Below are 27,651 nucleotides of genomic sequence, written 5' to 3'. Positions count from 1 at the left end.
CAGTCAGTAACAATGTTTTAATGTGATGCAATCTATTGTAGCTTAAAACCGATGGAAACAGATTGGAATGTGTCCAGTCGACTGTCCCCTTAACACGGTGGCGGTAATGAGTCGATGTGATGGGCTATGTGCATTTAAAAAACCAAGGTTTTTGACTCCCAATCTTGACTATCTTTTAACAAATTTCACAACATATGCCGATGATAATGAACTTGATTCTGATTCTATAAATAGGTTCACAGACTGTTCAGAAAACTGATGGAAGAGGGGAATCAAAATAAGGTTTAATATCGCTGACAGATAGGTAGACATTTTATTGAACCCAAAGGACATCACAACATCACAGTGCACAGGTATACAGATATAGGAGAAGTAAGAAAGAATAAAGTATAGTTTAGTTCAAACAGTCTACCAGAAGGTGGTAATCACTCCCCTGGCTATAGGTCGACTCATTATAGAGCCTAATGGCCAAGGGTAAGAATGACCTCATATAGTGCTCTTTGAAGCAGCGCAGCTGTCTTAGTCTATTACTGAAAGTGCTCCTCTGTTCAGCCAAGTTGGCATGCAGAGGGTGAGAAACATTGTCCAGAATTGCCAGGATTTTCCGTGGGGTCCTTTGTTCGACCACAGGCTCCAATGTGAACATTTTGACTCCTATAACAGAACCAGCCTTTCTAATCAGTTTATTGAGCCTGTTGGTATCATCCATGTTGGTGCCATTGCCCCAGCATGCCATCATACAAAATATTGTACTGGCGACAACAGACTGGCAGAGCATGTGAAGTAGAGGCCTGCGTACTCCAAAGGACCTCAGTCTCCTCAGGAAGCGGAGGCAACTCTAGCCCTCTGTGTTGGTGCTCCACTCAAGTCTGTCATCCAGGTGCACCCCAGGTACCACATCCACGTCCTCACCATCAATAGTAATAGGGAGCAGTGCAGGCTTAGTCTTCCTAAAGTCCATCACCATCTCCTTTGTCTTTCCAACACTGAGCTGCAGATGACTCAGCTTGCACCATTTGACAAAGTCCTCCACCAGGGCCCTGTATTCATCCTTCCATCCTCCCCTTATACACCCAACTATTGCTGAGTCATCAGAGAATGGCATGACTATAAAATAAACAAGTATACAGAGTAAACAGGAAGGTAACTAATGCTGCTTGTAGCCAGGTCTGACACAACACTGAAGCCGCACATACTGTGGTCTGCCAGTCTGGTGGTCCATTATCCAGGATACAATGGAAGCGCCAACCTGCATGAAACAGAGTTTTCCCCCAGACATGAGGGCTGTATGGTATTGAAGGCACTTAAGAAATCAAAATAAAAAGCATGATGCTCACAGTGCTGGCCTGCTTATCCAAACGGGAGTAGGCTCTGTTCGGTGGGTAGGTGACTGCAGCATTGACTTCAGTGTGCGGCTGGCAGGCAAACTGCAGTGGATCGAGGGCTGATCTGACCAGGGATCAGAGGCGAGCCAGGACCAGCCTCTGCAGACGTGTGAGGTCAGGGCCACTGGACCGTGTCATTTAAGCCTTTCAGTTGGTCCTTCTGAGGTAGTGGGACCACACATGATGTTTTCAACACAGTCGGGACCCTTTCTAGGCTGAGATTGAAAATGCGCTTGGGAACTCCAAGCAGCTGCTCAGCACACTCCTTCGGGAATAAATGTCCTCAGGTTTGTTGTCTTGCGGCAGCAGCACCGTGCAACACACACACAAGCTATAAATTACAATTGTGTGTGTGTGTGTGTGTGTGTGTGTGTGTGTGTGTGTGTGTGTGTGTGTGTGTGTGTGTGTGTGTGTGTGTGTGTGTGTGTGTGTGTTAAATAAGGAGTGCAAAAAGAGAGCAAAATAGTGAGGTAGTGTTCAAATTGTCCGGTCAGAGATCCGATGACGGAATGGAAGAAACAATTCCTAAAACCGTCGATTCTGTCTCTTCAGGCTTATGTACCTTCTCCCAGATGGTAGTAATGAGAAGAGATATGACTGGGCTCTTAACGCTTGGATGCTGTCTTTTGGAGGCTTCGGGCTTTGAAGATGTCCCCGATGCTGGAGCTGGCTGAGTTAAAGAAGAAACTGTTTCTGAATCGCTGAATGCAATAAGACGTGGATGAATAAAACAATAGGGCCGTCACGACAAATATTAATTAGTCAAATGATAAAAGACATGAATGACGTCAGTCCATCAAATAGGTTAAAAAAACACGGAGACATAAAGATATTCTGCAAATGCTGGGTATCTTGAGCAACACACACACGTACAAAATGCTGGAGGGACTCGACAGGTCAGGCTGCATCTGTGGAGGGAAATAAACATTTCCGAATGTCAGGACATGAAAATCTTCGTCCTCTCAAGGAATCGCTGTCTTAGAATGAACGGAACTTTATATCCACTATTTACAACAAAGACGACAGAATGAAATATTGTCTACCATAATATTCTGTTATGAATGAAACACTCTGTGAACTCAGAGAAACCTTGTGTCAAATTAATCAGTCCTTTCCATGAATGAATCATTCAATAAACGCTTCGTCCTTTGAATAAACGCGCTGTTAGTTTGTTCACCCACTGAACACCATGAAATGCCGATGGGCTAAAAGATTCCATCTAGCGAGATAAAAACGTTCTGCTCTGAACGAAAGGCCAAAAAAAAAACAACACACTGAATTGTTGCATCTATGGAGTGAATCGCTCTGACAGTTCAATGTATTGATAAATGTTCAATGAAATGCTCCCTCCACTGAATGAATCGCTCCGTCCACTGAAAGAAACATTCCGTCCACCATTACACACTCCGTCCACTCAGTGAGACCCTCCATCCACCATTACACACTCCGTCCACTCAGTGAGATCCTCCATCCACCGATTACACACTCCATCCATTGATTACACACTCCGTCCACTCAGTGAGACCCTCCATCCACCATTACACACTCCGTCCACTCAGTGAGACCCTCCATCCACCGATTACACACTCCATCCACTCAGTGAGACCCTCCATCCACTATTACACACTCCATCCACTCAGTGAGACCCTCCATCCACCGATTACACACTCCATCCACTCAGTGAGACCCTCCATCCACCGATTACACACTCCATCCACTGATTACACACTCCGTCCACCAATTACACACTCTGTCCACTCAGTGAGACCCTCCATCCACCGTTACACACTCTGTCCACTCAGTGAGATCCTCCATCCACCGATTACACACCCCATCCATTGATTACACACTCCGTCCACTGATTACACACTCCGTCCACTCAGTGAGACCCTCCATCCACCATTACACACTCTGTCCACTCAGTGAGACCCTCCATCCACCGATTACACACTCCATCCACTCAGTGAGACCCTCCATCCACCGATTACACACCCCATCCACTGATTACACACTCCGTCCACCAATTACACACTCTGTCCACTCAGTGAGACCCTCCATCCACCAATTACACACTCTGTCCACTCAGTGAGACCCTCCATCCACCATTACACACTCCGTCCACTCAGTGAGATCCTCCATCCACCGATTACACACCCCATCCACTGATTACACACTCCGTCCACTCAGTGAGACCCTCCATCCACCATTACACACTCTGTCCACTCAGTGAGACCCTCCATCCACCGATTACACACTCCATCCACTCAGTGAGACCCTCCATCCACCGATTACACACTCCGTCCACTCAGTGAGACCCTCCATCCACCATTACACACTCCGTCCACTCAGTGAGACCCTCCATCCACCGATTACACACTCCATCCACTCAGTGAGACCCTCCATCCACCGATTACACACTCCATCCACTGATTACACACTCCGTCCACCAATTACACAATCTGTCCACTCAGTGAGACCCTCCATCCACCATTACACACTCCGTCCACTCAGTGAGATCCTCCATCCACCGATTACACACTCCATCCATTGATTACACACTCTGTCCACTGATTACACACTCCGTCCACTCAGTGAGACCCTCCATCCACCATTACACACTCCGTCCACTCAGTGAGACCCTCCATCCACCGATTACACACTCCATCCACTCAGTGAGACCCTCCATCCACTGATTACACACTCTGTCCACTCAGTGAGACCCTCCATCCACCATTACACACTCCGTCCACTCAGTGAGACCCTTCATCCACCGATTACACACTCCATCCACTGATTACACACTCTGTCCACCAATTACACACTCTGTCCACTCAGTGAGATCCTCCATCCACCGATTACACACCCCATCCATTGATTACACACTCCGTCCACTGATTACACACTCCGTCCACTCAGTGAGACCCTCCATCCACCATTACACACTCCGTCCACTCAGTGAGACCCTCCATCCACCGTTTACACACTCCATCCACTCAGTGAGACCCTCCATCCACCGATTACACACTCCATCCACTGATTACACACTCTGTCCACTCAGTGAAACCCTCCATCCACCGATTACACACTCCGTCCACTCAGTGAGACCCTCCGTCCACTGATTACACACTCCATCCACTGATTACCCACTCGGTCCACTCAGTCAAACTCCCCGTCCACTGATTACACACTCCGTCCACTCAGTGAGACCCTCCATCCACCAATTACACACTCCGTCCACCGATTACACACTCCATCCACTGTTTACACACTCCGTCCACTGATTACACACTCTACCCACCAATTACACACTCCGTCCACTCAGTGAAACCCTCCATCCACCGATTACACACTCCGTCCACAGAATGAAGTTTCCCATCTATAAAATTCCCTGATTAAATCTACACCATTAGATTAAATAATCAAGTGCTGGATTTTTCAAAGACCATCTGTTTGCACAGACAACCCTGTGATTAAACACACACACTCACTGGATTAAATAACCACAAGCATCTACAAGCATGATATTGTCTCTGACCTGACAAGAAATCTGTATTTCTTCCCCCATCTTTGATGACGAACCTGCAGTTTCTAATATTTCATTTCTATTTCAGACTGCCTGCATCTGCAGTGTCCTATCCAGATGTATCACCACTTGGTTTGACTACTGCTCTGTTGATGACCACACAAAATGGCAGAGAGTTGTGGACACAGCTCAGTACATCACAAAATCTAGCCTCCCTTCCACAGATTCTGTCTGTTGTTCATTTTGCCTTAGTAATGCAGCCAGCACAATCAAAGACCCCACTCACCCCGGACACTCTCACTCCACCCTCCCCTTCAGTAAGATTGAAAAACCCAAACGTACATGCCACCAAGCTCAAGATCAACTTTTACCACACTGTTATAATACTTTTGAAAGGACAGCTAATGCAATATCAATCCTTGAGCTCATAGTATAACTTGTCACGATGTTGAATCTTGCTGCCTGCCTTCACTGCACTTTCTCTTTAGCTGAAGCACTTCATTCTGCATTCTGTTATTTCTGTCCTTGTACTCCCTCTATGTACTTTCGAAATGATCTGTATCGATGACATGCTGTACAAAGATATTCACTGTAGCTTGGTACATGTGAAAATAATAAGCCACTTCACCAATTTATATCTACATTAAAAACAAATACACGGGATAAAACTCAAGCCGGAAGGATATAATGGCTATAACTCCCAGAACTGCTGATTCTAGCGATTGGATTCTTACAGATCCTGCCACCCAACCCCTCCCCTCCCCCCACTCATTCTGACGCCCAGCTCATGTACCTTGCCAACCAACCCACAAACCCTGGCACTAAATATCAGCAAGGCCAAATAATTAATTGTAAACTTCAGAATGGGAAGTCAGTCGAACATACACAGACCTCCTTGAGGGACTAGTGGTGTGCAGGTTCAAGTCCCTTGGCGTTAACATCTCAGAAGATCTATCATATCACATAACATATTGATGCAATCATGAAAGATGTTGCCAATGGCTATACTGCTTTAGGAGTTTAAGAAGGTGTCACCAAAGACCCTTGCAAATATCAGCAGATGCATTGTGGAGAGCATTCTAACTGGTTGGATTACAGCCTGCTTCGGACGTATCAATGGACAGGATTGTAAGAGGATGCAGAGGGCTGTAGACTTAGTGAGCTCCATCAGGGACACATACCTCTGCACCACTGAGCACATCTTCAAAAGGTATTGCTTGAAGAAGGTACCATTCCATCTTGAAGGGTCAGCACAACTCGTGGGCCAAAGGGCCTGTACTGTGCTGTACTGTTCTATGTTCTATGTCATTTGGTGGCTGATAAAACCATTCTGGAAGGCACTGATGGGGCAAGCAGCAGGGTCGGTCTGTGAGCTGGCCCTACCCTGACATGGTCTCCACACCTCCCAGTGTCTGAGCCTCGAGGTTCTCCACACCATCCCGAATGCTGCTTCTCCACTTTGAGAGCTCGTGAGCTAGAGGTGCCCAGGGCTCCGCGGGACAGCCGTGCTTCCTTGAGGTGTGGAGAAAATTAGGCAGCAGGGTGGGGCTGAGATCAAGATCAGATTGACCTGGAGTTAACTGACTGGTGAAGCACTCTTCTTCTGCTGCTTAAGAAGGACTCTGTGTTTCTGATGTACAGAATCAGAATCAGGTTTATCGTCACTCTCTCACATGTTGTGAGATTTGTTGTTTTGCTACAACAGTACAGTGCAAGGACACAAAATTACCATCAATTACTAAATAAATAGAGCATAAGGAGTAGTTCAATGGGAGGGAGGCAAAAGAGGTGGGGGAGTGGCATTGCTAATCAGGGATAATATCATGGCTGCAGAAAAGGAGGATGTCATGGAGGGATTGTCTACTGAGCCATTGTGGGTTGAAGTCAGAAACAGGAAGGGGGCAATAACTCTACTGGGTGTATTTATAGACCCTCTCCTAATAGTAAAAGTGATATTGAGGAGCAGATAGGGAGGCATATTCTGGAATGGTGCAATAATAATAGGGTTGTTGTGATGGGTGACTTTCCTAATATTGACTGGCATCTCCTTAGAGCAAGGGGTTTAGACGGGATGGAGTTTGTTAGGTGTGTTCAGGAAGGTTTCCTGACACAATATGTAGATAAGTCAACTAGAGGAAGGCTGAACTTGATCTGATATTGGGAAATGAATCAGGTGTCAGATCTTTTGGTGGGAGAGCAATAATTGGAGGTAGTGATCGCAACTCTATCTCATTTGCCATAGCACTGGAGAGGAAAAGGAGCAGACAATTTGGGAAAACATTTAATTTGGGTAGGGGGGAAATATGATGCTATTAGGCAGGAAAATGAAGTGAAAGCAGGCATACCATACCCAGGAGCAGCCTGGAATTGGGCACGTCTGAGGAAGTCTCTTAAGTCAGCAAGTCCAGAGGTGAGAGCCCTGATGTCTGAGAATCTGTGAGTCAGGAGCTTGGGCCGAAGACTGGAGGTTGGAGGCCCTGACATGGCCTGTACTGGGTTTATGTGTGTGAGAGAGGAAGGGGCTTGCTTTGCTGTTGTTGTTTCATTTCCTGCTTTTGTTGCTGCATGTTGACTGTACGTTGTTCCGTTGTGTTGGTGCTAGAAAGCGTGCTGAACTTTGTGGGCTTCCCTCAGCACATAGAGTCATAGAGCCACAGAGTCATAGAGAAGTACAGCATAGAAACACGGCCTTTGGTCTATCTAGTCCATGTCAAAACCATTTAAACTGCCTACTCCCATCGACCTGCAATGAGACCATAGCCCTCCATATCCCTACTATCCATGTACCTATCCAAACTTCTCTTAAACGTTCAAATTGAGCTTGCATGCATCACTTATACTGGCAACTCATTCCATACTCTCACAACCCTCCGAGTGAAGAAGCTTCCCCTCATGTTCCTCTTAAACTTCTCATCTTATCTTTCACCCTTATCCCATGAGCTCTGGTTGTAGTCCTACCCAACCTCATTTACCCTATCTATAATACCCATACTTTTGTATACCTCTATCAAATCTCCTCTCAATCTTCTATGGTCTAAGGAATACAGTCCTAGCATAGTCAATCTTTCATTATAACTCAGATCCGCCCGAACCAGCAACATCCTTGTAAATTTTTTGTGTACTCTTTCAAATTTATTTATATCTTTCCTGTAGGTATGTGACCAAACTGCACACAATACTCCAAATTAGGCCTCACCAACTTTAACATAATATCCAATCTTCTGTACTCAATACATTGATTTATGAAGGCCAATGTGCCAAAAGTTTTATTTACAACCCTATCTACCCATGACACCACTTTCAATGAATTATGGGCCTGTATTCCCAGGTCCCTTGGTTCTACCACACTCCTCTGTGCTCTACCATTGACTGTGTAAGACCTTCCCTGGTTGGTCCTACTAAAGTGCAAAACCTCACACTTGTCTAGTAAATTCCATTTGCTATTTTTCAGCAGAATTTTCCAGTTGATGCAAGCCATGATAGCCTTCCTCACTATCCACTACACCCCCAATATTGGTGTCATCCACAAATTTGCTGATCCATTAGCACATTATCATCCAGATCATTGATTGTAGATGGACCCAGCACCGATTCCTGTGGCACACCACAAGTCATGGGCCTCCAGTCAGACATTCAACCCTCTACTACCTTCTGTCTTCTTCCACAAAGCCAACATCTAATCGAATTTACTACTTCATCCTGAATGCCGAGTGTTTGAACCTTCTTGACCAGTCTCCCAAGTGGGACCTTATCAAATGCCTTACTAAAGTACATGTAGACATCCTCTGCCTTGCCTTCATCCACTTTCCTGGTAACTTCCTTGAAAAACTCTACAAGATTGGTTAGATATCTCCTACTATGCACAAAGCCATGTTGCCTATCCTTAATCAGTCCATGTCTATCCAAGTACTTATATACTTGGTCCCTTAAAATACCTCCGATAACTTTCCCACCACTGATGTCAATAATTTCTTCGTTTCTGTTTAGAGCTTTTTTTAAACAGTGGATCAACATTGGCTATCCTTCAATTTTCTGGTACCTTTCCTGTTACTAAGGATGTTTAAAATATCTCTGCTAGAGCCCCACCAATTTCTGCACTTGCCTCCGTAGGGTTTGAGGGAAAACCTTGTTAGCCCCTGGGGATTTAGCCACTTTGATTTGCCTCAGGGTAGTAAAGACCTCTTCCTCTGTAATCTGTACAGGGTCCACAAAGTTGATGCTGCTTTGCTTCACTTCTATAGACTCTCTATCTGTCTCTCTGGTGAATACAGATGCAAAGAATGCATTTAAGATCTCCTTGATTTGTTTTGGCTCCACAAATGGATTACCACTCTGGTCTTAAGAGGACCAACTTTGTCCTTTGCAATACTTTTGCTTTTAATAGATCTGTAGGATCCCTTAGGATTCTCCCTCACCTTGCCTGCTAGATCACCTTCATGCCTTATTTTGCCTTCCTGTTTTTTTCTCAAGTGTTCTCTTGCATGTCTTGGTCTCCACAAGCACCTCATTTTTTCCTACTTGCCTATTACCTCTATGCACCTCCTTTTCTCTCTTAACTAGTGCCACAATATCTCTTGAATATCAAAATCCAAGATTCCTTATACTTGTTATCCTTACCTTTTACTCTGACAGGCACATATAAGCTTTATACTCTCAAAATTTCATTTTTGAAGGCCTTCCACCTATCTTTTTGCATATTTACTTTGAAACTAATTGCACTGTGGCCACTGGATGCAAAGTGTTCCCCTACACAAACTTCTGGCACCTGTCCTGTCCCATTCCCTAATAGCAGATCCAGTATTACATGCTCTCTCACTGGGACTTCTACATTCTGATGAAGGAAACTTTCCTGAACACATTTGACAAACTACCCAATCTAATCCTTTCACAGTATGGGATTCCCAGTCAACACGTAAAAAGTTAAAATCACCTACTATAACAACCTTAAGTTTCTTGCAAAAGTTTACAATCTCTTCACAAATTTGTTCCTCTAAATCCCTCGAACTGTTGGGCCGTCGATAATATAGCCCCATTAACGTGATCGTACATTTCTTATTTCTCATTTCCACCCCTAACGTCTCACTAGTCGAATTCTCTGGTCTGTCCTGATGGAGCACTGCTGTGACATTTTCCTTGACTAGTTATGTCACCCCTCCTTCTTTACTCCCTCCCACTCTGTCACATCTAAAACAATGGAACCCCGGAATACTGAGCTGCCAGTCCTGCCCCTCCTGCAACCAAATCTCACTAATGGCTACGATGTCATTCCAGGTGTTGATCTATGCCCTTGAAATATATGCAACTCAGGACATTAGCCACACCATGCTCAACTTTTTGGTTCCTATCTCTGTCTGAGATTTTACTAATTTCTGCCACCACAATCTCTCCACTATCTGTTCTGGCACACTGGTTCCCGTACCCCTGCAACCTTAGTTTAAACCCCACAGTGGAACATTAATAAACCTTCCCGCTAGGATATTAGTCCCCCTCCAATTCAGGTGCAAACCATCCTTTCTGTACAGCTCCCACCTTTCCTGAAAGGGAGTTGAATGCACCCCATCGTCCCTCACTCCAAAGCTCTCCTGACTTCCCTGCCACCCTGAGCTAGTTATTGATGAGACAACTTCTTCCCCCGTGGACTACACATCACCAAGATGGTGGCCACCATTAACCACCCAGTCACCTTTGTTCCACTTTGTCCTCTCCACAGTCATGTTCACTTCTAGGAGTGAACATCACCTATGGCTTCTCCTGGTCCAGCCTTGTAGATGCTATGGCCAAGTAACCTCACTCCCTCAGGGGGCTAAAGAAATTTGACACAGCCCCGTTGCCCCTCACCAATTTTTATTGATGCATCATAGAAATCATCCAGTATGGATGCATCTTGGTTTGATATGGCAACTGCCCAGGACTTCAAGAAATTGAAGAATTATGGACGCAGCTCAGCATATCATAGAAACCAGCCTCTCCTCCATGGACACTGTCTGTACTTCTCACTGCCTCAGCAGAGCATCCAGCAAAACGAAGGACCCCACCCACTCCGGTCAAGGGGAAGAAACAAAAGTTGAAAGCAGGCTAAAGAACAGCTTGTATCTCTCTGTTGGACGATTGAACAGTCCCCTAGAATGATAAGATGGACTCTTGACCTCACAATCTATCTCGTTATCTTATACTTTATTGCTTCCATGTGCCGTGCTTTCTCTGTAGCTGTTACGCTTTATTCTGCATTCTGTTACTGTTTTATCTTGTTCTACCTCGATGCACTGTGTAATGATCAGATCTGTATGAACAGTATGCAGGACAAACCTTTCACAGTAATAAAGCAATTCCTATTCCAGTTCCCATTAACCTCTCCATATGGGAGCAAGATGAAACACACTGCTCCCTTACCCTCTGTGAGTTGCAGTCTTTGATTATTCTGCGTCAGCCCTCACAGAAACTGGGCATTCGGCCCACCAGTCTATGCTGGCCATCTTGCACCCACTTACACTAACCCCACTGTATTTCCCCTACATCCACACCACCTTCTCCCCATCCTAGTTTCCACCATTCACCCACTGTAGTTGGAATGGACTTATCAGTGGTGTGCCCTTCCTCATGGGGGCCCCCATCACCCAGACCAATTGCCCCAACTCGCAGAGCAGGGGGAATCCCACCGCTCCAACAGTCATCTATAATACAAACAGGACATGCTGGAGACACACAGGTGGTCAGGCAGCATCTACAGAGGGAGAACTAGGGTCAGCATTTCAGGAGGAGACCTTCCCCAGAACTGTTCAGGGCAGAAGTACTAGAGGAGGTACTGAGGGGGAACTTCTTCACTTTGAGGGTGATGTGAATGTGGAACGAGATGCCAGTGGAAGTGTTGGATGAAGGTCCAATTTCAAGATTTAAGAGAAGTTTGAATAAGTACGTGGATTTGAGGGGTATGAAGGGCTATGGTTCAGCTGTGACTTGATGGAACTAGGTCGAATAACACACAGAACTTCTTCTTTGCTGTAGTGCTCTATGGGTCTAAGAGAAACAGTGGGAGTGGGACAAACAGTACATAAGCAGGGTGGGTCCTTCCTGATGTTACTGGCCCTTTTCCAGCAGCTTTTTGTATATACTGTATGTCCTTGATGGTGGGTCGGCTGGGGCCAGTGATGCATGGGGCAGTTTTGACTGTCCATTGTAGAGTCTTCATCTCTGTTTGATTAAGTGAGAGAAAAGAAATTATTGTGGAAGTTAGGTGCACATGAACTCGGAGGCACAGGAGGATAGAACGCAGGAGGACTGGGTCACAGATTGCGCTTCTCAAGCTGTGTTACATATTGCTGACAACAGGTCTCTGTAACATACCCAGGAGGCCAGACTGCAGAAAGGAACGAGGCCAGTAACATGATCAGGCAGTATCTGCCCATCTATTCACCCGCCTGCCCTTGTGCCCTTTCCCCCTCTTCCCAACTTCCCTGTCTCCATCCAACTCTCTGACTGTTTATATATTTGCCATCTTCTCAAACGCCTGCCTGTCTGCCCACCCAATAACAACATCTACTGTACAAAGGGAAGCACCCATAATCCAACAACATGTCGCAAGATGCCTCGGTTAGCAATCAAAATTAACACAGTGGATTCCTTTGGGGTGGCACGGTAGCATAATAGTTGGCATAATGCTATGATAGTACCAGTGACCCTGCTGTCTGCAGGGAGATTGCGTGTTCTCCCGATGCCCGTATGGCTTTCCTGCAGTTGCTCCAGTTTCCTCCCACATCCAAAGACGTAGGGGTTAGTAGGGTTGGTCACAAATTGGGCGGCATGGGCTCATTAGGCCGGAAAGGCTGTAACTCAAGACAAAAATAAAACTGATGCACTTGACTACAGATGGCGAGAACAGGGAAGAGAATTAAATGGTGCAGGGATTAAGGAGGCAGAGAAAGATCTTCTCAGGCTACGAGGAATAGGAATCATTTCACTGTCTCATGTTGACGTTCAGGTAAGTACATAGACAGGAGGGCAATGGGCCAATGGTCATACGGCTCAATGTTTAGCACAACCAATCCTACAGTTCTGATCAAAAGATTCTAAAACCTAGGCCTCTGTACCGCCCTCTGCAAATGGACATTCTACTTCCACAGTCTATATCAGGGGTGGGCAAACTTTTTGACTTGTGGGCCACAAAGGGTTCTAAAATTTGACAGGGGGGCCGGACCAGGAGCAGATGGACGGAGTGTTTTGGTAATACACCTCATAAGAGAAAATAAAATATCATGGGATATGTAGAAAACATGTGCTTTAACTTCAATTGAAAATGAACAACTACATTACAACAAAATATCTGTCTTTGAAATCCCATGGTATTTAGCTATTTATTGAAATGACTTTTAAAACACTGAAAATTAAATGAATAAAATACAGCTTTTTTAAATAGTAACAGTTATTATTTTAAAGCACTGAAAATTCTGTTATCCTTCAAGATATTATCATCATCACTCTCCTCCTGACTGTCTTTATTTCAAAAACGGTAGAAGATGCAGGTCTACTTGTCCTGCTCCTTCTTATTCAATTGTCCCCTGTGCCAAAACTCAACGACCAGCGCAAGGACAGAACAGTGACAGCGCGCCAGTATGCGGAACGCGTTATTTGATCTGGAGCGCATTTTTTATTTTGAGAACGTACGTGCACCTGCGCACTACTCATGTCCATCACTTAACAGAAATGACATGTAAGGCTTATTGAAAAAAATATTTTCAAATGCATTTTTTACATAACACAATGAAGAAACTTATTTTTAATTTCAGTGGGAACAGTGTTGTTGGTCTCCCTTTTTAGCCAGCGCATCAAAGTCTGGATTTAGTTTTGTTGTGGCGATTCTCAGGATGGATCTGAGGTGTTAACAAGGTTTATTAATATAATTTCATCAAGTTCTGTGGGCCGGATTAAAAAGCTTAACAGGCCGCATATGGCCCGCGGGCCGTAGTTTGCCCATGCCTGGTCTATATGGATCAGAAGTAACAGCTCCAGCTTACTGATAATCAACACTGGCACACCTCAAGGGTGTGTGCTTAGACCACAGCTCTACTCTCTACATCCATGATCGTACGGCTGGTCACAGCTCAAACACCATCTATAAATTTGCTGATGACACAAGTATTGTTGGCAGAGTTTCAGATGGTGATGAGAAATGCGTAGAGGTGTGCGATAGATCAGCTGGTTGATTGGCGTCATGGCAACAACCTTGTACTGAATGCCACTAAGACAAATTGATTACGGACTGCTAAAAGGATAAGATGAGGGAACACACACCAGTCCTTATTGAGGGGTCAGAAGTGGAGAGGGTGAGCAATTTCAAGTTCCTGGGTGTCAATGTCTCTGAGGATCTATCCTGGGCTCAGCATGTCAATCTAGTTACAAAGAAGGCACAATAGTGGTTATATTTCATTTGGAGTTTGAGGAGATTTTGTATGGCCATCAAAGATTCTTGCAAATTTCTGCAGATATACCGTGCAGAGCATTCTAACTGGCTGCGTCACTGTGTGGTATGGAGGGACCACTGCACAGGATCGAAATAAGCTGCAGAAAGAGGAAAACTCAGTCAGCTCCATCATGGGCACTGGCCTCCCCAGCATCCACAACATCTTCAAGGAGCAATGCCTCAAGAAGGTGGTATCCATTTTTAAGGACCCCCATCACCCAGGACGTGCCCTCATGTTATTGCTACCATTAGGAAGCAATAATGTCTGTCTGTCTAGGAAGTGGGTACAGGAGCCTGAAGGCACACACTCATTGATTCAGGAACAGCTTCCTCCCTTCTGCCATCAGAATTCTGAATGGATATTGAACCCATAAACACTACCTCACTATTTTTTCTCTTAATTAACTTTATAAATATACATACTTACAGTAATGCAGAGTTTTTTTAATTATCGATAGCATTGTATAACTCCTGCAAAACAACACATTTCACAATACATGCCAGTGATTTTAAACCTGATCCTGATTCTGAGGTGGGCAAATAAGATGAGTCAAGGGCAACATAGTAATTATGGCTTCTAAAATTCCGCATTGAGGAGCTGGAGCTGGAACTGGATGAACTCCAGATCATTCGGGAGGCTTTGGGAGTGTTAGATTAGACCTATGGAGAGGTATTTACTCCCAAGGAGCAGGAAGTAGGAAACTGGGTGACATCATGAAGGGGGAAGTGTTTAAGGAGCAGTGCAGAGTGCCCCTGTGGTCATCCCCCTCAACAACAGGTATATTATTTTGGACACTGTTGGGGGTGGGAGGACAACCTCACAGAGGAAAGTCACAGTGGTCAAGTCGCTGGCACAGAGTCTGCCTCTTTGACTCAGAAGGTTAGGGGGGAGAAGAGGCACACTGTGGTGGTAGGGGATTCGTTAGCTGCAAGAACGAACACGTGGCTCTGTGGGCAAGAACGAGATTCCTGGATGGTATGTTGCCTCCTGGATGTCAGGCTCCGGGACATGTCGGATCAAGTCCTCAGCGTTCTTCAAAGGGAGGGTGAGCAGCTAGAAATCATGGTCCATGTAGGTATTAATAACATGGGTAGGACGATTGACGAGGTTCTGCTTAGAGAGTTCATGGAGTTAGGTGCTAAGTTAAAGGGCAGGACCTCTATGGTTGTCATCTCAGTATTGCTACCTGTGCCACATGTTAGTGAGGCTAGAACTAGGAAGATTATACAGTTTAATATGTCGCTAAGCAAGTTGGTGCAGGAGGGAGATCATAAGATTTTTGGATCATTGGGCTCTCTTTCAAGGAAGATGGGACATGTACAGAAGAGACAGTTTGCACTTGAATGGAGGGGGACTAATATCCTGGCAGTAATGTTTGTTAATGCTGCACGGTGGGGTTTAAACTAAAGTTGCAGGGGGATGGGAACCAGAGTGCCAGAGGAGATAGTGGAGAGGTTGTCAGGGCAGATTTTGGTAAGATCTCAGACAAAGTTAGGAATCAAAAGTTTGAGCATGGTGCGACTAGTGTCCTGAGCTGCCTATGTTTCTATGCAAGAAGTATCGTAGGAAAGGCAGATAATAGTGGCGAAGATGGTGTAGTTGGTTTACAAGCAGAGGCAATGTGTAGCGAGGAGAGGCTGTTGATAGGGCAAAACTGCAGTCAACAGGATGACTTGCAATGCAAAAGTGGACAAAATCAAAGGGGTGAATACAGGACTGAAGGTGTTGCATCTGAACATGTGCAGTATATGGAAGAAGGTAGATGAACTCGCAGCACGTTTGCAGATTGGCAGGTACCGCATGATTTTGTAGGCATCTCTGAATCATAGCTGAATGGTTATATCTGGGAGCTTAATGTCCAAGGATACACATTGTGGCGTTGTTCTGTTGGTAACAAACTGAAATCAAATCATTAGAAAGAGGTGACACAGGGTCAGAAGGTGTTGGATCATCATGGATAGCGTTAAGGAAATGCAGGGGTAAAAAGACCCAGACCCCCAAACTGTAGTAAGGATGTGGCCTACAAATTACAACAGGAGATAGAAAATGCACGCCAAAAGGGCAAGGTTACAATCGACACGGGGTCTTCAAAATGCAGGTTGATTGGAAAAATCAGGTTGATGCTGAATTACAAGCGGCGGATTTTCTAGGATGCCTATGAGATGGCATTTTAGAGTAGCTTGCGGTTGAGCCCACCAGAGGATCAGCCATTCTGGATTGGGTGTTGTGCAATAAACCAGAATTGATTAGAGGTAACAGAGGGGCAAGTAATCATAATATGATCAAATTCACCCTGAAATTTGAGAAGGAGAAACTAAAGTCAGATTCATCAGTATTACAATGAACTAAAGAGAATTACAGAGGCATGCGAGAGGATTTGGCCTTTGGCCAGAATTAATGAGTAAAAAACACTGGCAGGGATGACAGCAGAGCAGCAATGGTTGGAGTTTCTGGAGGCAATTTGGAAGGCACAGGCTATATACATCCCAAAGAGGAAGAAGTATTCTAAAGGAAAGATGACACAACTGTGGCTAACAAGAGAAGTCAAAGTCAACATAAAAGCCACAGGAAATGTATATAGTAGAGTAAAAATTAGTGGCAAGTTAGAGGACTGGGAAGCTTTTAAAAACCAACAGAAGGCAACTAAAAATGTCATTAAGAAGAAAAAGATGGAATACAAAAGTAAGCTAGCCAATAATATTAAAAAGGATACCAAACTTTTCTTCAGATACATAAGGTGTAAAAGAGAGGGGACAGTGGATAGCAGATTGCTGGAAAATGATGCCGATGGGGGACAAGGAAACAGAATTAGTTCACTGTGGAAGACACTAGCAATATGATGGAAGCTCCAAGTGTCAGGTGACATGAAGTGCGTGAAGTTACCATGACTAGAGAGAAGGTTCTTGGGAAACTGAAATGTCCGAAGGTGACTAAGTCACCTGGACCAGATAGTATTCACCACAGAGATTGGAATGAGGTGGGTGAAGAGATCGTGGAAGCATTAGTAATGAACTTTCAAATATCATTAGATTCTGGAATGGTTCTAGAAGACTAGCAAATTTGCAAATGGCACTCCGCTCTCCAGCAAGGGAGAGAGGCAGGAGAGAAACAGAGGAAAGGAAACTATAGGCCAGTTAGCTTGACCTCAGTGGGTGGAAAGATGTTGGAGTCAAAGATTAAGGATGAGGTCTCAGGGTACTTGGAGGCACACGATAAAATAGACCACAGTCAGCTTAGTTTTTCCAAGGGAAAATCTTGCCTGACAAATTTGTTGGAATTCTTTGAAGATATAACAAGCAGGATAGACAAAGGAGAATCAGCTGATGTTGTGCACTTGGATTTTCAGAAGGCCTTTGTCAAGGCATCACACATGAGGCTGCTTAATAAGTTACGAGCCCATGGTATTACAGGGAAGATTCTAGCATGGATAAAGCAGAGGCTGACTGGCAGGAGGCAAAGAGTGGGAGCCTTTTCTGACTGGCTGTCGGTGACAGTGGTGTTTCTCAGGGGTCTGTGTTGGGATTGATTCTTTTTACATTATAGGCCAATGATTTGGATGCTGGAATTGATGGCTTTGCTGTAAAGTTTGCAGATGGTATGAGGGTAGGTGGAGGGACAGGTAGTTTTGAGGAAGTAGAGAGGCTACAGAAGGATTTAAACAGATTGGGAGAATGGGCAAAGAAGTGACAGATGGAATACAGTGTCGGGAAGTGTACGGTCTTGGAAGAAGAAATGAAAGGGTTGAGTGTTTTCTAAATGAAGAGAAAATGCAAAAAACTGAAATGCAAAAGGGACTTGGGAGTCCTTGTGCAGGATTAACTAAAGGTTAATTTACAGGTTGAGTGTGTAGTGGAGGCAAACGTGATGTTAGCATTCATTTCAAGAGGTCTAGAATATAAGCAAGAACGTAGTGTTGAGACTTTATAAAGCACTGACGAGGCCTCACTCGGAGTATCATGAGCAGTTTTGGGCCCATTATCTTAGAAATTCGAGAGGGTTCAACAGAGGTTTACAAAAATGATTCCAGGATTGGAACGACTTGTCATATGAAGAGCATTTGATGGCTCTGGGCCTCTATTCTATAGAGAAGAATGAGTGATGACTTCATTAAAACCTATCAAATGGTGAAAGGCCTTTACAGAGTGGATGTGGAGAGGATATGTGGGATATTCTAAGAACAGAAGACACTGCCTCAGAATAGAGGGGCATCCTTTTAGAACTTTAATGAGTAGGAATTTCTTTCGCTGGAGCGTGGTGAATTTGTGGAACTCTTTGTCACAGGCAGCTGTGGAGGCCAAGTCTTTGTGTGTACTTAAGGCAGAGATCGATAGAATCTTGATTGGCCAGGGCATGAAGGGACACAGGCAGGAGATTGTGGCGGTAAATTAGAGCACCCATGTAAAATGGCGGAGCAGACTCGTTGGGCCAAATGGCATCGTTCTGCTCCTGTATCTAATGGTCTTTTGGTCATGGATGAGTCGTGCTGGTGCCCTGTGCTGTATGACAGTATGGCATCGCCTACGTGTTGCCGGGTCTTCGATTCGAAAGCTTAACTCTGTTTCCCTTACTGTCCCATAGGTGTGACCTCTCCCACTAATGGTCTCTGGCATCTTCTATTTTTATTTTAGATCTTGATTTATTCTTATTTTCATATTGCCCTTAACCAGATAAGATCTCAAACCCAGAACTCTTCAGCTCAGATAAGTGAAATGGCCTTTCCAGCAGCACCTGCATCTCTTCCATGCATTCCAAGAAACCTCAACAATCAATGGCTATTGATCCGTTGACTGACACAAAATGCAGGAGGAACTCAGGGGGTCAGGCAGCATCAATGCAGGGAAATAAACAGTCAACATTTCAGACCAAGACCCTCCATCCAGACTGGAAAGGAAGTAGGCAGAAGCCGGATAAGGAGGTAGGAAGAAGGGATGGGAGGTTGTCACAAGCTGGCAAGTGATACCAGGTGAGGGGGATGGAGATGTGTTGAAGTGAGTAGTTGTCAGCTATCACCTGACAGCCTGTATGTGGTAGCTTCCCCCCCCCCCCCCCCATCCTCTTTCTCTGGATTCATCCCCTTCCTTTCCAGCCCTGAAGAAGGGTATCAGCCTGAAACATCGGCTGTTCATTTCCCTCCATAGGTGCGGCCTGACCTGCTGAGTTCCTCCACACTTCGTGCGTGCTGCTCAAGATTTCCAGCATCTGCAGAATCTCTTCCGAATACTGATCCTTCACTTTCTATTCACAACCGGATGCTGCTACCTCTGCATATATTGTCACCTGTATTGAATTGTCATCTGCATTCAAGTTTATTGTCACCTGACTACAAATATACAACCAAATGAAACAACGTTTTCCCGGATCCCGGTGCACCCACAAAATATATAACACACACAGCTCATAAAACCAAATATTACCATAAGTAAGTTGATAAAATATCATTGAAAATGCATGCAGCACAGGTAAACAGTTCATAGTACTGTATACAGTAAGCAGCTCCCTGACCTGGTGATGAGACCCAAGTGGTGGCAGGGTATTCATTAGTCTCACAGCCCGAGGGAGGAAGCTGTACCCAGTCTGGCAGTCCTAGTCCTGATGCTTCTGTATCTCCTTCCTGATGGTAGCAGGTCAAAGAGATTGTGGGATGGGTGGTAGAGATCCTCAGCAATGCTTTGGGACCTTCATCTACAACTACAACACCATAAGGTATAGGAGTAGAATTAGGCCATTTGGCCCATCGAATCTACTCCACACTTCCATCATGGCTGAGCCAATTTTCCTTCTCAGCCCCAACCTCTTGCCTTCTCCCTGTATCTCTACATGCCCTAGCCTCAAAAATCTATCAACCTCTGCTTTAAATATATATAAAGACTTGGCCTCCAGAGATTCACCACTAAAGAAATTCATTGACATCTCCACTCTAAAAGGATGCCCTTCTACTCTGGGGCTGTGTCCTCTGGCCTTAGCCATCCCTACCACAGGAAACATCTTCTCCTCATCCACTCTTCTGAGGCCATTCAACACTCCATATGTTTCAATTAGGTCACCCTTCATTCTTCTGAGTTCCAGTGATTACAGGCCCAGATCAAGCACTCTTCGAATGACAAGCTGCTCAATTCTGGAATCACTTTTGCGAACCTCCTTTGAACCCTCTCCAGTGTCAGCACGTCCTTTCTAAGATAAGGGGCCCAAAGCCGTTCATAACTGTCCAAGTGAGGCCTCACCAGTGCTTTCTAAAGCCTCAACATTACATCCTTGCTTTTATATTCTAGTCCTCTTGAAATGAATGCTAACAGCACATTTACCTTCCTCCCACCAACCAGACCTGCAAATTAACCTTTAGTGAATTTTGCACAAGGACTCCCAAGTCCCGTTGCACCTCACATTTTTGAATTTTGAATTTTAAAATAGTCTACACTTTTATTGCTTCTAACAAAGTACACGAGCATACATTTCCCAACACTGTATTCCATTTACCACTTCTTTGCCCATTCTCCTAATCTGTCTAAGTCCTATAGTCTCTCTCTATTTCCTCAGAGCTACCTGCCCCTCCACCCATCTTTGTATCATCCACAAACTTTACAGCAATGCCATCAATTCTATCTTCCAAGTCATTGACATAAAAAGAAGCAGCCCCACAATGCAGACCCCTGTGGAACACTTCCAATCACTGGTAGTCAGCCGGAAAAAAGCTCCCTTTATTCCCATTCTTTGCCTCTTGCCAATAAGCCACTGTTTTATCCATGCTAGTATCTTTCCTGTATTACCATGTGTACTTAACTTGCTAAGCAGCTTCATATGTGGCACCATGTCAAAGGCCTTCTGAAAATCCAAGTATACAACATCAATCAATTCTCCTTTGTCTATTGTGCTTGTTGTTTCTTCAAAGAATTCCAAGTGATTTGTCAGGGAAGTTTTTACCTTGAGGAAACTCTGCTGACCATAGCCTATTTTATCATGTGCCTCTAAGTACCCTGAAACCACATCCTTAGTAATTGACTCCAACATCTTCGCAACCACTGAGGTCAGACTAACTGGCCTATAATTTCCTTTCTTCTGCCTCTCTCCTGGTAAATGTCACAATCGTGGGGGATTGAGACCCCCAGTGATTGTCTCATTAGTTTTAAATGTTCTCTGTTGGGTCATGTGGTCTGATGCTTTGCGGCCCCTGTACCACAACTAGGACATTCTCAATGTTGCTCCTGTAGAAAGTTGCTAGAATGAGGGTGGGGAGCTTTGCATGCCTCAGCTTCCTCAGAGAAATGTAGGCATTGCTCTGCCTTCTTGACTAGTGAGGAAGTGTTGTGGGTCCAGGTTAGATCATCCATCATGTACACACCAAGGAACTTTGTGCTCTTCACTCTCTCCACAGTAGAGTTGTTGATGTGTAATGGAGAGTGGTCAAGCTGTGCCTTCCCAAAGTTCTCACTCACCTCTTGTGTCTTGTTCATTTTGAGACCCAGGCTGTTATTCTTTTATTTTATCTATAATATTAAATATTTATTCATTCACTTATTCGTTTCTTTTACAAACTTCTGCACTTCTCAATTGCAACAGGAACTCCTTGGAGCCTTTGATAGCAGAAAAGACTACAGGCATTTAAAACAATGGTGCAGATTATTAGGTAGCGAGCCTGGATCAGTCAAAGGGAAGAGTTTTAAGGAAGAGGAGGAAGGAAGGAGGGTGAATGGAAGGGGGTTCAGAGGTTGGGACCAGGAGGCTGAAGGTCCAAGCTCATAGGGTGGTGCACAGAGAGTGGCTGAAGGGTCCCTATTGTTTTAGCCTCTTCCAATCCATGTCAGACTTCCTGTGCATGCAACCAGTGCTCAGGCATCTCTTGAGCCTTCGCTTTCATTTGGTCTTTCTCAGAGTTGGTGGCCTCCAAACGTCATTGGTAAGATTCTCCACAGCCCGGCCCCACACAAAAGAACTCCCCATTAATTGAAACACTTCCTGATTAGATTCCCAGAACAAACACTATCCCGGCTGTTTTTGTTTCAGGCTTAGGCTGCTGGAGGATGTGTGACTGAATTTGCCAAGCAAAATAAGAATAAGAGGAGGAAGTGAGTAAAGACCGCAGCCCATCCTGCGAGCCTTATCCCAGACAAACATTCACGGATCGCTAGAGAATGCCCATTATGTTGTGGCAGCAGCTGTTATCCCAGCCTGTCAGAGAATAGTAAATACCAGGACCTTTAATGCTTAGATCACCATCATTTCTCCCTACTCACTCGGGGGAGGAGGCTCAGGCTTCATCACAGTGCAGGAATTAGTAAGAGGCCACTCAGCCCCTCCAGCCTGTCCTGTGATTCATAATGGCCGATCTTAATTTCCAACCCCATTGTCCTGGTCTCTCCCCCTGATTCCTTTAATAATCTTTGAACTGAGAGACAGTGTCTCTACACTCTACTTGCTCCCTATCTCAATTCTAAATCCCCTACTCTGAGAGTGTGACCCTTGGTTCCAGCCTCCTTAGCCAGGGGAAAATGCCCCACCTGCCTGCCCTGCTACTCTCTCATTTATCTTTTCGCATGTACATGGTCAATCCTGCTCATGAACCCAAGCCAGCTACTTAACTGAGGCCTTCACCAGAACTTACTGCTAAGGCATTTGGATAATTGGCCACCTACCTTCACCACAGGACCATCTACAAGATCCACCTATGTACTCTACACTGGTGCTAGCTGGCTTGTGCATGCATTCTGCAACATGTTAGTCAGGTATTTGGAGTCTAACATGACTGCACCTCTTCCTTACTCTGTTCCTTCATCTCTCTATTCTCTTTCCTGATGACCATCCTTAATCTCCTCTAAGAACTCCAGACCACCATCCTTCCCTGTACAACACTGGGTCAGAGGATCCCATCATCTTCTATAACAGAGCACTCCACCTTTCTTTTGACCCCCTCGAACTGACAAAAAGTTGCAGGTTCTAAAGTAAAACAAAATCAAAGGCTGTCTTTAGAAGATTGTCAAAGATTGCCCTAGTCTCTGAAGTTGTACTGTGTTCTCCATCTCCAAAGCAGCTCTGAGTTCGGGGGGAAGGAGTTCAGCTCCTTTAGAGTTTGTTGTGTTCATTCCTTGGGGAACTGCCATCCTCTAACCAAAGACAGAGCTTCGCTTAACCTTTCCGTTGTTGAAAATAACACAAACAGAGCATCTTTCCGTCTGTACAGGGAATCGCAGCCAGCTGATAGGATCAGCTGTCTGATCTCATGTTTTACCTTTGAAACCAGCTTTAAGAAGCAGCAACTCAGGAAGGCAGCATCCATCACTAAGGAGGATCACTATCCGGTTCATGCCCTCTCCTCCATCAGGGAGGAGGTGCAGGAGCCCGGAGATCGATATTTAATGATTCAAGAGCAGTTTCTTTGTCTCTGCTGTCAAGATCCTGAAGTGTCTATGGATCCATGAACACCACCTCACTCTTCCTCTTTTGCCCTGTTTCTTTATTGTAACATGGTAATTTTTATGTTTCACACTGCACTGCTGCCACAGAACAACCAGTTTAATGACACACAGTACGTCGATGACGATAAACCCGATTCACTTTCTGATTTTGGTGGAGATCATTCTGGCTGGTTGCACTGAACCACATTATAAACACAACCATTGCCAAGGACTCTCACCATGTGGGATGAAGCCTCTTCTCCTTACTACCATCAGGGAAGAGATACAGGAGCCTGAAAACCCACACTCGAGGATTCAAGAACAGTTTCCTCCCCTCTTTCATCAGATTTCTGAGCATTCCATGAACTCAGGAAAGCTACCTTGATGTTCCTTCTCCTGTACTCCTTATGTATTTTGTAATTTATAGCAAATTTATGCATTTAGACAGTACAAATTTCCTGTCATACATGCCAATGATAATAGATTTGATTCTGATTCTGAGCTGTACTCAAATAAGACACACTGACCTCTGAGATGAAAGGCCAGGAAGAGAAGAGGGGGGTTTGTGATTGGGAGGGTGTTGTGCAATTGGGGGGAAGGCCAAATTGATTCTTCCAAATTCTTGGCTGAGATGCTCTGTAGAACTGGGGAGAATGGGGTTCAGAGCTGAGGGATAATGTTCCAGTCCAAACCAACTGTGGATAAGAGTTGTTACCGAGGGGTCCTGATATGCTTTGAGAAGGTATGTGAAGACATAGTCCTGCCTGGGGTTTATCCCCCTGTTGACATCACCAAGAAATCACCGTCTCATGTCCGCACTACTTCTCGTGGAATCTTGCCATGTGGAAACTAGCAGCCACTATTCCCAGCTGACAACATTCCGCTTTAGATTCATTAATTTATCATACGTACTTCAAAACGTACTGTGAAATGCATCATTTACATTGACACCTGATGCACCAAAGGATATGCTGAGGGCAGCCCACAAGAGTCACCACACTGTACGGCACCAAACTAAAATAGCCATAATGTTTGGCAGAACAACACAGGCAGCAACAACAAAAGAAAGTAAGACAACAACAGCAAAACAAGCCCCTTCGCCAACCTACCACCCACTCACACGCATAGAGATAGGGCTCCGGTCCTTTGCCCTGGACAGGTCACCTCTTGACCTCCAGTCCTTGGCCTGGGACTCAGATTCATAGGTATCAAAGCCTCCATCTTTGGACTGAACACTGAAATGGTGAAAGCATTTTTCTTTATCCCCTTACAAAATATGGAGAGTGCTGACAAGGCTGGTATTTCTTGCCCACCATGTGTGTCCCCTAGCTCCACTGCAACATTAACAAAGAACTGTTAAGAGTCAAGAAAACAAAGCAACCTGCTGGAACACTGATTTCCAACCTTTTTTATGCCATAGACCAATTAAGTAAGGGGTCTGATGCCTATGGGTTGGGATCCCCTGTGCTAAACACTCAGTAAATCATACAATGATGGTTGGGTTCTCTCAGCCCTGACATGCCATATTATCCCAAAACACTGGCTATGCCTTTGCCTCCACAGTAACTGCCTGATCTCAAGTTCAAGCTCACGTTCAAGGTTTCTTGTCACTCAACCCTGAACACTGCCAAAGAAACAATGTTCCTCCGGACCAAGCTGCACAACACAATGCGAAGAACTGACACACAAAACATAAATATTACCACAAATGAATTAACAATTAGTAAAATATATTCTGGATGATTAACATTTAGCATAAGGTTAATTTAGGTCACAAGTGAAAAAATAGACAGTAAACGCGTAAACGCCACTGGCCCTTCATAAAATTTACATGGCTGTTGTCAGGGAGTTCAGTAGTCTCACAGCCTGGGGGAAGAAACTGTTTCTCATCCTAACAGTCCTTGTCCTAATGCTACAGTACCTCCTGCTTGATTTCAGGCGGTAAAAAAGATTGTGGGATGGGTGGGGGGCGGGATTCTTGACAATGCTAAGAGCCCTGCATAAATATCTTGAATGGGTGGAAGAGAGGCCCGATGACCCTCTCAGCAGCCCTCACAGTCCCTCGCAGGGAGTTGCGGTCAGATGCCTTGCAATCCCCCGTACCAAACAGTGTCGCAGCTGGTAAGGACACTCTCTCCGGGTCTCCCACTTACTCTCAGTTCTAATTCAGGCTCTTTACCCAAACTATTAATAGTAATATTAACCAGGGTCTACCGATTACATTACAGTCTAGTAGGACAATAGTAACTGAAAGTTGACCCTGATCCCTTCTCCACAGGAGCTGGATGACCTGCTGTGTATCCAACATTTTCTGTTCTGTTTAAAACTCTCCCGTGAACTTACTTCTCCTCTCAGTCCCTAACGGCCAATAATGTGGATCCCACCGGGTCAGTCTTGCTCTGTGAATAAAGTGGAAACAGGGGCGCGCTTTCTGCCGCCTCTCGCTCTTGGGGCTCGAGCACCGGTTTGCTGACAACTTCGCCGGCGTGAATCGTTACTCTCTGCCTGCGCAACGCCCTCTGTGATTCCGCATTCTGTTACTGTTTTCCCTTGCACTACTTCAATGCATTGACGAGCATGACACACGAAATCAACGTGTTCACGGTTTCTCGGTACATGTGACAATATTAAACCATCTGTGAAAGCGTCAGATCTGATCCCGACACTGAGCACTGCCAACCCCGTAAACGCAACGCCATTGTGCGGTTGACCATTGTGAAGTTTCCAAACTTTCCCGTGTGCGCGTCCAGCCTATTTCTTCTTGTGTTTATCTGCCCGTGTGTTTGGATCCCTTTACGTTTGTGTGCGACAGGCATGTGTCTACGTGAGTATCTGCGCCGGTCTGTTTACCCACCTTCAGAACTTGGGAGAATCAGCAGAAATATCGCCAACAGGTGCACCATCCCTCTCCCGCAGACCGCCAGCTGGTCGGAAACGCCCACACGAGGAAACCGAGAGAAAAGTATATGGATGCCGGCTAAACAAATCCAAACGAATCTCCAAGACGAACGGCGGCCGGTTCCCAGATCACGACGCGGTTGTCTGGTTTCGCCCCCGGGCTTGTCCCGGGCGCCGTGTGTCTGAGAGTGGACGGCAAGACCAGAGGTCGGATCTAAAGGCGTGGAGGAAGCGATCACACATAGTCGCTGGGACCCTGCCAAAGGCAGGCGGCTGGAGTGAGCGCGCTCCGCTGGGTGGGAACTCTCTGCTAGCAGGGAGGGGAGAACTCCGCCTTCAGCGCTCGCAAGGGCGCCAATGTTTCCCAGTGGCCGAGGGAAATCAGGTCAAAATCCAGGAAAACCTCGGCGTGTCAGGTCTCAGCGCTCTCTGACCCCCGAAACCGCGGCGGTGACCCTAAGGTTCCCGCTGCATTCCGACCTCACTCCGGGAACCGGCTATGGGAGCGGACCTCCAGCGGTTAAAAATATCCAAAAGCTCCGTGTGAAATGTTAATTTAAATAAACTAAATTAAAATTGGATTTTAATTTTATTATTCAATTATTTTTTATTAAAAGCACAATAATTGTTATCGTTATTTACTTTTAATAAGTAATAGATAGATAGTTTATTGATCCCAAAGGAAATTACAGTGTCACAGTAGCATTACAAGTACACAGATAAAAATATTAGAAGTAGAAAGAATAAAAGATAAGTTAAAATTACTTATTAGTTAAAATAAGTTAAAAGGTAAAATTGGATAGGTATATGGACAGGAAAGGAGTGGAGGGTTATGGGCTGAGTGCGGGTAGGTGGGACTAGGTGAGATTAAGAGTTCGGGACGGACTAGGAGGGCCGGAATGGCCTGTTTCCGTGCTGTGATTGTTATGTTATATGGTTATAAGTTGCCACAAACAGTCTAACAGGAGGGGGTCATCACTTCCCAGCTCTGAGTCGACTCATTA

At 45.2% G+C, this 27,651-nt stretch overlaps 1 protein-coding gene across 1 annotated transcript in view; it reads right to left on the bottom strand.

Moving 5' to 3' along the window:
* Window positions 1-27,135, bottom strand: part of LOC140721507 (uncharacterized) — a 78,524-nt gene extending 51,389 nt beyond the window's left edge. The window contains exon 1 of the mRNA XM_073036327.1: window positions 26,604-27,135. Coding sequence (XP_072892428.1) covers window positions 26,604-26,652 — 49 coding nt within the window. The 5' untranslated portion in view covers window positions 26,653-27,135. The remainder of the gene's footprint in view (window positions 1-26,603) is intronic.
* Between the last annotated feature and the right edge of the window lie 516 nt (window positions 27,136-27,651).

This window comes from Hemitrygon akajei, chromosome 2 (assembly GCF_048418815.1).
Source record: "Hemitrygon akajei chromosome 2, sHemAka1.3, whole genome shotgun sequence".
Taxonomy (NCBI): domain Eukaryota; kingdom Metazoa; phylum Chordata; class Chondrichthyes; order Myliobatiformes; family Dasyatidae; genus Hemitrygon; species Hemitrygon akajei.
Note: the sequence above shows the minus strand (reverse complement) of the source record. Positions and strands in the feature narration are given on the sequence as shown.